General features: G+C 37.3%; 1 protein-coding gene across 1 annotated transcript in view; it reads right to left on the reverse strand.

Annotated features, from left to right (window-relative positions):
* Positions 1–13,531, reverse strand: part of fam222aa (family with sequence similarity 222 member Aa) — a 228,041-nt gene that overhangs the window by 42,111 nt on the left and 172,399 nt on the right. The window contains exon 6 of the mRNA XM_073065861.1: positions 12,299–12,429. Within this exon, the coding sequence (XP_072921962.1) occupies positions 12,299–12,429 (131 nt within the window). The remainder of the gene's footprint in view (positions 1–12,298; positions 12,430–13,531) is intronic.

The raw sequence follows: 13,531 nt of genomic DNA on the forward strand, positions 1-13,531 counted from the left end.
TAAAATCGTCTGACAAAAGACAATTAAGGAAAGATTCATCTGCTAAGACTAACGAGTCTAAACGTTTACTCTAGTGCAAGCATTTCTAAAAACTGCAAGATTGCCATAATTACTTAACTTTAGGTATTTACTTTTAAAGGGGGAGAAAAACTATAATAGAAGCTGCCACATTGTCATCTAGTTATGCTTTTTACATGTTGAATAAACTGGTTTTATCACAGACGTTTGCAGAATTAGATTACCTCAGGGTAAGTAGTTTATTATCTGTAGTCAAAGCGTCACCACAAATACCATTCTACACATAGATGTGTCACATTCCATTTGTCTCCATGCAGTCGTATTAACAGGGCAGCAAGGAGGCAGTCAAACTCAAACAACAATGATGAGAGAACCAAATGAAAAATAAACAAGCTGGAAAAATAATTCATTTTCAGTTACACAAGAAAAAAGTCACATCTATCCACCTCAACATGGAAGACAGAAAAATGTGCAAACTTACAAGCTATAGATGATCTGACAGAAATTCCAGTGAAAACCTCCAAGTCAGGCATGAAAGAACAAAATGCTGAAGAGCTGATAATACTCTTTCACCAAGACAGTTGACTGAAGGAGGCAATTCCCATTTTAAGCATAAAACTTGACTATAAAGGATTGAAGATAATGCAAATGAGGTAAGTAGGAGCCAGAGTGAACTATTTTGACTTATTCCACTTTAGCATGATGATAGCTGATCATCCACTTCAGTGCCAGTTCCTGATTTCTCCTGTTATTCAGAAATATTTATCTCCAACTTGAATATATATAATGACTAAGCCTCCACTGCATTACTGGTAGAGAAGTCCACAGGTTCATTACCTGGGTATGGAGATTTATTCTGATATCAATTGTGACTGAAATGCCCAGAGATCCTGGTTCTGGACTCTTCTATTTACAAACACAAGAAAGTCTGCAGATGTTGGAAACCCAAAGCAACACACATAAAATGCTGGAGGAACTTAGCAGCTTGGGCAACATTTATGGAAAAGAGTAAACACAGTCAACGTTTTGGGCCAAGACCCTTCTTCAGTGGGCCTCAGCCTGAAACATCAACTGTTTATTCTTTTCCATAAAAGGTGCCTGGCCTGCTGAGTGCCTCCAGCGTTTTGTATGGGTTGCCCCCTCTACTTACTCTGTTTAGTCCTGTCTTAGTGTGATCCCTTCTCATTCTTGCAAACTCTATTGTAATTAGGAAATCAGTTTATTAAATCTTTGTTGCACTCTATTCAAAACATGAAAACTTCAGATAGAAGAAGTCCAGAAGAAGATAGAGGAAGATGACTCCAAGTGGAGTCAACGGGATGCTGTCATGACGGCATTTTTTTTGCAAGCTTTCTTGTTTTTACAAGGCCAAGTTGCTAGCTTGACACTCAACCCAGCACGGATGGAAAGCGTGCAAGGGAGCCTTTGCTCTGAAGTCTGGCGCTGATGCCACTACACCACCAGCCGGCCTTTCTTCAGATAAGGAGACTAAAACTACATGGAACTCCAAATCATAAACACAAGAGATTCTGCAGATGCTGGAAATCCAGAGTAACATTCAGAATGAAGAAGGGTCCTAGCCTAAAATGTCAATTGTTTACTTACCATCCATAGATGCTGCCTGACCTGCTGACTTTCTCCAGCATTTTGTGTGTGTTAGACCATCTCTAAATGTGATCACCTTATAGCCCTGTACAGGTACAGTAACAAATCCTTGAATACTTTTGCAACAAACTTCCAATGTATCATTTGCCTTTCTAATTGCTTATTGCACCAGAACTCTGTACACCATTTACTAAAAGGCAAATACCTCTAGAACCCATTGAACTTTCACTTTTCCTCAATATAATACCACTTGGAAAATAATTTGTCTTTGTTTTTAGAAACAAATTGGGTAACCTCAATTACCCAAGAGGTTACCTGCATCCTCCTCTGAAATCTTGTTTCCAATTATAACTTTGCACATTTCTGTCCGTTACAAATATATATTTTCTTCAGAAAATTAACACATTTATAGAAACTTTCAATCAGTTTTTTGTGTTCCCTGCTAGCTTACTTTCATTCTCCATATTACCCTGACAAGCCACTTTTTGTTTTCTCTTCCTTTGTTGAATCCTAAACTGCTCCCAGTCTCAGGCCTGCTACCTTTGCTGGCAAATCTTTTTGACCCCCTACCATCAGGCAGGAGATACGGTAACATTAGGACAAGAATTGTTAGGATGGGAAACAGCTCCTTCCTCTAAGCTGTTAGGCTACTGGACTCCCTGCTACCACCCAGTTCTCATCACGTGTGAGGCACCAGTAGTGTTATACTATTTACTTTTTAACTTTTATTATGTATGAACCTTACTATTTGTTATTTTTGGTAATATTACTTTATGTGCTACCTGCGTGAGTTATATGTATTGTGTTATGCACCTTGGTCCAGTAGAATGCTGTCTCATTTGGTGGTATATGTACGCACTGCTGAATGCCAATAAACTTGAAGATTTTAAGCTTCTTTGGATCCAATAATAATAATCCTACTTTCCTTTGCAAATTATGGTTGGACTTACTTACCCAACTTATTTTGTACTAGTCTGTAATAAGTACTTTCAATATTTATTTATTTATTCTCTTCCCCCCCCCCCCCCTCCACCAAATTGTATCAATTGTCAATCTATCATCAACATTGCAAGTGGAGCCGCTCAATCTATAATAGCTAACTTGCACCTCATGTTTTAATTGTTTCAGTTAGTTAGATCCAGGATCCTTGTATCTAATGCTATTACCTCATTGTGTTTCTTGATGCAGCTAAAGAATTCTGGCATATAGCATTTTTCCCCAAAAGGATCATGCAGAAGAATCAGTTACAGGTTTCCTCCGCTATCCAAAAGTAGAGCGTTCCTATGAAACCGTTCGTAAGCCAAAATGGCGTAAAGCGAAGAAGCAATTACCATTTATTTATATGGGGAAAATTTTTGAGCATTCCCAGACCCAAAAAATAACCTACCAAATCAAACCAAATTACACACAAACCTAAAATAACACTAACATATAGTAAAAGCAGGAATGATATGATAAATACACAGCCTAAATAAAGTAGAAATAATGTATGTACAGCAAACACACTGGAAGGTTCACGCATTTTTCTATCATACAGTTCTTTGTAAGCACTCAAAGCATCCTGCTAACCTGCCCTAAACCTACATGCCCTTTCAAAATTAAAGTCATACTTCTCTGCAATGATTGCAGCACTATCAATCATAGCGAAAATCTCACCCAGTTCAAAGCTATGGCGGCTTGATGCTGAGTGTAGTTCCCGGGGAAGGAGCTTGGCAGTGCCACTCTCACTGCTTGGAGTGCGTGCTGCCTCTATAACAGCTCGCTTCAAAACTAACGCTGAACACTGTTTTTGCTTTTCACCTTTTCTCATAAAAGCGAAAATCCTCTTTGGATTTCTTGTTCTGTTAGCGAAAACAGGTACTAATGTAGGTCTTTCGTAAAAGCGAAGCGGCATAAAGCGAACTTTCGTAAAACGGGGGATACCTGTATTCTTTTATAAATGCATTTCACACAGTCCACAGAAATTTGTTCCATAGCTGGTTCCTCAACAGATTGATCTAACAAATATTAGTGTTTCTGCAAGTTTTATTGCTAATTTGGTTTGACCAGTCTATACCAAAATAAATGCGCATTTAATTGAAATATAATCTCACCATAAGAATCTCTTCTTCAATTAGAAGTTTATGTTTTTAAAATTAGTCAGTATAAATAATGAAAAACTTCTGTTAATTGAAATATTTGTTATTGGCCTTATTTCTTCTTCCTTCCAAATATTGTAAAAAATGAGATAGATGACTTAGTTAATAATATGACTTGATCAATGCTGGTCTCTAGCTAGCTTCTGCTGAGCAGGCATCTTGGAGAACCTTCTTTCTTGTTGAAGCAAAAAATCACAAAACAACTTCCATGTCCTACTTGACTTGCAAGAAAAGCACAATTCCAATATTGCACGGTTAATATAGCTCAGGGAAAGTAAGTACTTATTTGCAAGAATCATAAAATTCAGTCTTTCAAATATTCAACACAAATGGACCCTGGGTTAAGGCTTCAATACTACTTGCATGCTCAGGTAAATCAATTTATAATGCAAACAAGTGGTTAACTCTATTAAAGTAAAGATAAAAAAAGTTTAAGCTCCATTGTCAGCTTGTACTTTTTCCTATAAGTCATTCCAATAAACTAAAAATATACAAGATAACTCCTAGTGGAATTTTGGGGGACTATGGGAAGAACTGGAGAAAGCCTGGTTTGGGAATCTACTGTGCCAGATGAAATTACTCACATGGCTGAAGTGGCAAGACTGCAGAGGAGCCCTGGATTAATGAATGCACTGCTGATGTTAATATACTTCCCTCACACTGACAGGCTCAGTAACTTCTTGGCACTAGTTCCCCAGTGATCATAAGCACTGATTTACACAGATGCAAGTTCAACTGATGGCAGCAAATAAATCTTAAAATACATACAGTGCATAATTAAGAACACTCACCTTACTTTAAATAGAATGGAACTAGCAAGTAAATACCCTTAGAAAAGTTTGGAGTGAAAATTGCATTCTGAACAAGCTTTAATGTCCCAAGCATTATTGTTCCAATATATCATCTTGGCAAAATCATTTTGGGAGGAGTTTATTAGAACAACAGTTTGTTACTGGGGAGGAGTTTATTAGAGTCATACCAGAATAGGGAATTTCAGTTATCAGCTAGTTCTCCTTGCAGCAGAGGAAATTAAGATGCGAGTTCAAAAATTATGATGGGTAAATAGGGATTAATTGTCTGTACTGGCAGGAGAATTGATGATCGGATCATGCAAATATAAGTAGCAAAAAACTCAAATTGTTATGTAGTGGATGAAACCCACTGCCTGCCTGAAATATAAGAATGCACATATAATAGAAACTTTCAAAAGAGAAATGGATCAGCACTTATAAAATTAATTTGCAGGGTTGTGTGAGGAATAAGGTTAGTTAAATATTTCTTTTGAAAAGTTAATGGGGGGGTGGAATTCGAGGGTTGATGTACAGGGAGGTGGAATGTTGCTTTAGAGTCCTGATTAGGTCACAACCTGGAGAAATGAGAGAAAATCTGGCCACTAGTTTTATATTTTAAATTCAATTTAGAGATACAGCACGTTTACAGGCCCTTCCAGCCCAAAGAGACCATGTTGCCCAGATGTACCCATATGACCAATTAAATTACCAACCTGTATGGCTTTGGATTATGTGAGGAAACCAGAGCACCTGGAGGGAAACCCATGTGGTCACAGGGAAAACATATGAACACCTTACAGACTGCAGCAGGAACTGAACCCGGGTCACTGGGGCTGTAAGAGCATTATGCTAACCACTATGCTGCCGTGTTTTTACTTTACAGGTAGCTCATTGTACATTTCACCAGAAAGATAACCAGTGTGAAGTACATGGAGAGATTATGGGGCTATATTCCGTTGAATTTACAAATTAATGGAGCAATGTGGTCCAAGATACTAAGATATTTTGGGGAATTAGTAAATTAAATTGAATGAAACTTCGTTGGTCAGAGAGCATAGAAAACATGAGTGAATTCTAAAAAGTTGAACCAGACCTTTAATAAGTGAAGAAAAGTAATACTGTTCTACACCAGAAGCTTCAAGCTTCCTTCCATAAAATGTTAATTGTTAATTTTAGATCTGAGATGTACAGAATTTTGCTGAATGATAGGGGAGAAACACGAGTTAATAGAATTATGTTATAGATGATCCAGCTTTTTCATTAAATATGGAACTGACCTGAGAGGTGAGAAAAACTTACTGCTCCTCCTACGCATTGAACTGAATAACTTTCTTCTCTGCCAGATGAAGTTGTAATTCCCAGTCAATTAGATGATTACCAAAAATAATTCTTTGGCAATATTACCAGTAGTGCACCATGGCAGCTGAATGAAATTCCTTTGCTCCAACAGGATGAATACACTTCTATTGGCTGGGAAATCATGCCCCAGAAACCCTCCCACACAGAGCATTTGGCAGCATAAGATGAGCAGCTGGAGGGCTAGACTGCATGATTCAAATTGGTGGTTGGAGATATGGTGAAGTAAATGGTGGGCAGGGAGCACACCTGAAAAATGAAAGCAATAGCAATCAGTGGTCAGTCTCACTCTTGAGAAGGGAAGAGCTAGCAGCTAGAGAGAGTGGGAGTAGGGGTGGGGGAGGGCCAGGAAGGTAGTGAGAGGTTCAAGGAAATTGAGGAAGGGTTGAGTGGAAGGGTAAGAGGCTGAGTAAAAGAAGCAGAAGGGGTAGTGTATGGACACTGCAAATGGGAGGAATAAAGAGGCAGAGGATCAGAAGTCGTGAGAATTATGAAGGAGAAAGGGCTGAGGAAATGAATGTGGCATAAAATGTGCATGAATAATACCCAGGTGCAACTAGCTAGAGTATGGAGGGATGAGGTGCTTGCATACTAGGAATGTGCAGTTCAGGCTGGTTTACAAGATGGGCAAAGTGGCTTAATTCTGCTCGTATGTCTTATGGTCTAACTTCAATGTGCACTTCAGTGCATTTTGACAAGCTGGGAGAAAATGTTAAGAACAGACGAGGACAAAGGATTTCTTTGGAATAATAAAGGTAAGAACAACCTGACTAATTTACTCCACAAAAATCTGGTCCTTTCACTCAGAAAAGTCAAATTTGTAGAACTTATAATCATCAAATTATTTCAGTAAAAACACCAAAGAATGTACAGAAAAGTGATAGAGTCAGTCATGAGCCTTTCAGCCCACCTGATCCATGCCAAATAAAATGCTCATCCAAGCTTTTGGCCCTGTAACCTTCTGTTCGCATACCAATCCACCCATCTTTTAAAAGGTTCCTATTGTACTGGTCCCAACCACTTCCTTTGGCAGCTTCTTCTACATACACCTCACCCTCTATGTAAAAAGGAGTTGTCCTTCAAGTTTTTGATTCCCCAATGGAAGTGAATTCATCCTGTTGCTATATGAGATTAACATCATGCAGCAGGTAAAGTGACCAATGATAGTCTTTACTTATTCACTTTGTTGTATGCAAAAAACTTTCTTGGACAGATGACATGAATATATATAAACCCACATTTTTATCCTTTCAAAAAGATGTAAGTGACCACCAGATATCTGAATGCTATTTTCAAATTTTCCTCATTTCAGTTTATTCAAGATTTTAATATGATTGACATCAATTCATTTTTGTTTCTTTTCCTTTATTATGACAATAGAAAACCATTTAAATAAATAGCTATCAACTATAAATACAATAACTAAAAAAATCCAGAATGTATATGGTGAGACTTGACAATACAAGGCACAGTGAACTCAAAGTGAAAGTGTTTTTGCATGAGATTAAATGCTTTCTAATAAGACAGCCATTACTTTATTGTAATAGCCAAAGCCTGTAGATGTTCTACTCAAAGATAGACAAAGTTTCATATCATAAATGATATATAGCTTTGACAAATTAAATTACCTTCATTTTTACTGAAACTATAAAGAATTAATAACCAACTTAAGGACAATCGATTTTATAGCAATGGTGGCCACAGTCAAACCTATCTTTGAGGGAGATAAGCTAAGGCTTAGTGCTAATTATGGAGCTTGTAAGAAGGAAATTAGCTAAATGGTAACATTACCTCCTGTGAGGAGTACTCTTTCATGAATTTCTGCAATCTACATTAAAACAAGCTAATAATGAATGTAGTGCTCTGCAGTTTGAAAATAGCTACCGTATTTAAATAGCAGTTGCATTAGTACTTCAATCCTAAACTCTGGAATTTGCTAAATTTCTCCATCCTTCTTACTGCTTTCAGACTTTCCTCAAAACCCAAACTTTTGACCAGGCTTTAAGTTTATCCTAAAGTCTCTTCACTTGGTAAAAACATTTTGCTTGGTAGCTCTTCTGTCAAGGATTTGGTGATGTTTTACAATATTGAAATCTTAATAAATGCACGTTATTGTACTAGGTGTTACACAAGTAGAGTTCCTGCTTGTCTCGTATTTGATAAAGAATTTCCCCTTTCTGAACTCAGCCTATAAGTACAAGTGCAAGTTAGCTTAAGCTTCTAATCCTTGGTTCCTATGTACTCGAGGGCTGTTGCTGAAATTTAACAAGTGAAAGTTGAATACGATAAGATCTTTTAAGAGACTCCTGGATAAGTACATGGAGCTTAGAAAAATAGAGGGATATGGGTAACCCTAGATAATTTCTAAGATAAAGACATGTTTCGCACAGCTTTGTGGGCCAAAGGGCCTGTATTGTGCTGCAGGTTTTCTATGAAAATTATGTTCATTACCAGAACAACATATGATTCTCAACTTTTCCCAATTAAAATAATTCTATCACTTCAACAACTCAATACCAAGATCCTGCAACCATAAAAGTTTAGATGTGCCTTAAAGGCTAAACTGGAATTTAGACTTTTTTGCTGCAGAATAAAATCAAATTAATTTTTATCTTTAATCTATTAGACATTGAAAACTACTGTCATGAAATATGATGTCTATTTGGTCATGTTCTTAAATACAAATAAACACCCAGACAATAAAAAGTCTCAATCAACTTGTTAGAAAAACAATGATAGGCAAAAATGGTGGTCTTGCCAACAATATTAATAACCATAGGATGAATAAACTCAAATAAGTAACAGTGAATTCACCTCTAAGACGCAGTACCATATTAAGGTCTGTAGGGTAATGTAGTTGGTGAAATTGTACATCATTCATAACCACCAACACTGAGCTGGGATTCACTTTAAGAGGCTGGTCTGACATGATGACATAATTATGTTAAGTTTTTTTTACTGCGCTTTTATGTTCAGTGTTTGGAGAACAATAAAGGAGTTTGTTATGGTTTTCCTTAGACTTAAAATGTCTCATGCAGATTTATTTGTGAAAACTTACATATCTACCCACTTTCACTGCATCTTGTTGGATAGTCAACAGATCAGGTTAGTGAATAGAGTGCAATTTCCTCAATAAAATTCAATGCAGTTCAAAATACTGTCAGAAAAGTACTATTTTTTTAAAGTTTCGGCTCTCTGGGATTGAGAATTATTTCCAAATGAATTTTATTCATGGATAGTTCAATGGAAAAGGTGATGAAACAAATATGCAAGATCTACGAAGAATTAGGTTAAACAGTCTTTTACTCATTGTGTTTCTGAGGACACACACAATATTTTCTCAAAAATCAGCTATGCCTTAGCTCATAGCTTTCTCATCTCAATTAGTAAGGTGTAGTAACCTTGCAATGGAAATCAGGCTCAAAATAACAGTCTGAGATGTTAAAAGGAATATTTGTATGTTAAAAGATGGTATTAATCCTAGGGATCTCTTCTAAGACTTCATGTTTATTGAAGCAATCGATAGCCTAGAGATTAATGACATAGACCCATCTTACTCACGTTAGCCAAAAGCAGCAAACCAATTAATCCCCTCCCCCCACTTCCTGTAGCCCTGATCGCTAAAGCACTTCAAATGGTAATTAAATCTGATGGGGATCTTGTCTCATTGGCCCTTCAGAACACCAGCCGCACAAAGGGTGAAACAAAAAACTTCCTCATCTTCCTCTCTAATACTTCCTCTGTTGTGTATTTACTACTTCAGTAATACTTGAATAATACTGTAAGCGACATATATCATTACGCCACGCCCAAGTTTGTGACTCGCAAAAATAAAAACAAAGTTTAGATGCATCTCCCTGGCTCCCCTTTTTTTTCTTTCAATTAGTTTTAGTTTTGGAGTTACAGATGATTTTAAAGCTGTTCCTCTTGTCCTTAACCTCTCTATCAGAAACCGGTTCATCCTATTTACAGCAGCTATTTACAGCAGTGGTTATAGCAGGATTCCACTAGAGTTCAGACATATAGTTTCAACCCCAAATAGCTTCCCCTCCCCACTCCTTCTGCCAACTCCACAGATGTAGACCCACTGCCCACTGAATTCCTCCAGCAGACTCCTTGCTGCTCCAGATTCCAGCTTTTCCAGTTTCTTGTGTCTCCAATCCTGAGAACTGTTCACAACCCAAACTGATGGAAATGAACAAAAACTGCAGGAGAGAATCACAGAAACAGCAGTGATGGGAGAACAAGTGCAAGAAGAGTGTTGGCCTCACCAAATCAGTGAGTGAATGAATTAACAATGTTCCCAGTTCTTCTGCTTAGCTTGACCTAACTGTTACTGATTGAGGGGAAGGGGTAGAATTGACCTGTTCCAACCTGTAACCCCATCTGTCTCAAAGGCCTCCAAAACATTTGTTCATATATACAGGATGACAGTAAGTCAGAGTTGTGGAAGACTTGTACTTCATTTAAGACTCATAACTTTGTGTACTTTATACGTCTGGCAACTCCTCGCTCAAGGCTTCTTCTACTCTAAAGGAAAACACCACAAGGACTTTCCCATTGCTAATATTTTACAGGCTAGCAACATCCTCATAAATCTCCTCTGCACGCCTTCTGGCAGTATTGTATCCCTCCTGTAATGACCAGAACTGTAAACAGTGTGCCAGCTGTGGTCTAATTTCTGTTCTATAGAAGTACCAGAAAGAACTGCCTGGTCCTATATCTATGTCATAAGCAAATCCCTTGAGAGCACAGATCCTGAAGTCAACTGGATATGCATTCTAAGATCCCTCTGATCCTCTACACTTCTTATCCCACCATTCATCATGTATGCCCTTGACTTGTTTACTATGCATTGCCTCATGCTTCTGAGATTGATTTTCATTAACCAATTTGTAGCCCAGCTAACTATTCCACTAAAACTTTTTTTTAATGTAACATGAAACTTTTCACTCACTCACCATTAACTTACATTTTGGTATCCATTTACAAACTTGAGTTACTATTAAGTTAAATAGCAACTTAATCACTATTTAATTAAATATACTTGATTTGTATAAGGTTACAAAGCATCTATTTTAAACTTAATACAAGTAACATTGCTATTACCATTTGGTTGAATCATTGAAATATACCACAAAAATAAAAGCAAGGGACTCAGTGCTGAGCCACACCATGCAGCCTTCCAATCACAAATTCCTGTTGATCATTAATATACAGGAGCATCTCTGCTCACATTTGGGGGACTCAAACATTTGCTTGTATTTCGGTAAAAAGTGGGACATTAATAGAATATACATTCTTGAGCAAACAGACACACGTGTATTTTTCAGCAACCATGCAGATTTTAACATCTGCCATTAACTTCCAAATCATCATTCACTTGAAACATAATCCCCATGCTATGAGATTGCCCTTTCCTCTCTGGAGGGGCCACACCTTCTGGAACATTATTGCTTATTTTTCTATGTTGTTCAATTTCCAGCTACTGGCAGCTTCCTATACAACATCATCAAATAAATTCCATTTCACACTCAAACTCTTGTTCCAATACTATTGCTAATAAGCTTACTACCATTCTTAGAAATAGTATTCATTTCCCCGGAACTCTACCTTTTGCTGATAACATGGAGCTCAGTTGCTTTATGTTAACCATGTACTCAGTTATCCATTTTAAAAATAAAAATAGAGGTATTAGTGCACGTGAAAAGGGCAGTTCAGTTGACTCTTCAGACCTGGTCTCTTAAATCAGATTATTCTGCCGGGAATCTAGAATGATAGCATGGCTTATCTTTTCAGGATTAGCTTGCCTGTGTTTTATCACAATTCCATGATTTAAGTTCAGACCTACAGCCCCTTCTGATGTTATCATCCAATGAGACTGCACATTCTTTTTTCTGTAGTAAGTTGTAATTCTTTTTTTAGGATGCTTTATCACATCACAAGATTGTTGCCTTCTCCATTAAACAGTTTGCAGTTTTCATTTCCTCCCACATTCCACGTATTTAGAATATCAATGCTCAAGACCAGCTATGCATTTCAAACAGACTTTTTTAAATTTTAGAATTCCAGCTTTGACAGGTTTTTCTTCATACTCTTCCCCCCCCCCCACAACTTTTCAACAAAGATTACATTTTCTTTTTTTCTCCCACTGAAAGGGGTTTATATATTTCTGCAACACTTTCATTCAGATATTTGGAAACCCCATAAAAAAATCTCAATTATTCAGGACCAAAACTCTACCGATACATTTTTAGATGGCTGGATTTATTCATACAGGATCAAAGCACTGTGCATGAAAGGTCCAATCATGATTTGGGAGCACGAGCATCACCATGGCAGCAGTGTGCAGAGATATACCCTATCAAACTGCTATCAAATTCCACTCACATTTCAGAGGCTCCAGCGTTTTACTGGGACATGACAAGCGCTGTGAAGGTGGGTTCTGTGTTCGCTGAAGACAGGCCAACATGATGGAGGAGCTGCGTCTATTCCCACAGTCAACGCCCTCAACTATCACACTGTTAAATGGAAAAAGGAAAAATAAAAAATGGTTACTTTTGTTTTAAAGAAAATATAATACTTAATGAGGTAGTACACAAACTAATATTGGCACAACATTATTTTTGAAGGCAAGGGTATGAGGGCTGATTAATTCCATACAATCTCAAACTGATCAAAATTCCTGTTGAGCCCATTTAGTTGATAACATCATTATAGAATACTGCATTTTAATTCAAGATTTGTCTGGATTTTAATCTCAGACTTCATAAATTTACTAATTGTTCCAAGCAGAAATAAATTAAGCTGCAAATATTTCATACATAAAGCAGCCCAAAAGCAGTTCTGCATGTGAAGGCCTTAGAAGTATTTCAGGTATTACAGAAAAAAAGTCTTCAAATATTAGCTTAATTATGATCCACTGCATAATCTTTGAAAAGGCCAGTGGTTTTATTGTTACACTCCTCTTAAATAAAGATCAGATAAAACTAGCTACCCATGATACCTTGATAAATCTATCGTGCAGATATCTTCTAAAGCAGCTTCCCAGGAAGGAAGGCTACTTCTTTTCATTGTGGTTTTGTGGGACTTTAAGTGGCTCATTACATTAATGTGCTCCTTCACAGATGAAGCAGTTGGTGGCTGAATAGGTGGTATGGTACATCTGTGACTTCTGCCACTCACACAGAGAATCTGCACGATCCCGATGTAGGAGTTCCAAGGTTCTCAATACCAATCCCCATTACCTTGACCTTCATTGCCATAAACCTCAATTCCCTAGTATTCCAAAAATCTGTCTCAGCCTTGAAAATATTGATCTCTGGTTAACAGATTCTGCTGCCCATTTAAGCAATTTGGATTCTACTCCTTGAAAGGTAACTTTGACAGAAGAAAATAAATCAAGTCATTTGACCGTTCATGGTAAAAGCCATGTTCTTTCGATGTGTTCACATTTTGGTCATTTAAGTAAGCACTTGTTATTTGGTTATGTTTCTGCATAAATTATACGAAACTGAAAGTAACCAAATAGTACAAATTGCTAAGTGGCAGCAAAATTGGAACAGAGGGTAGGAACAAAAGGTTTTATTGAAAGATCTTGATGAAGACCATCATTAAAGATGG

The sequence above is a fragment of the Hemitrygon akajei genome, chromosome 14 (assembly GCF_048418815.1).
Source record: "Hemitrygon akajei chromosome 14, sHemAka1.3, whole genome shotgun sequence".
Lineage (NCBI taxonomy): Eukaryota > Metazoa > Chordata > Chondrichthyes > Myliobatiformes > Dasyatidae > Hemitrygon > Hemitrygon akajei.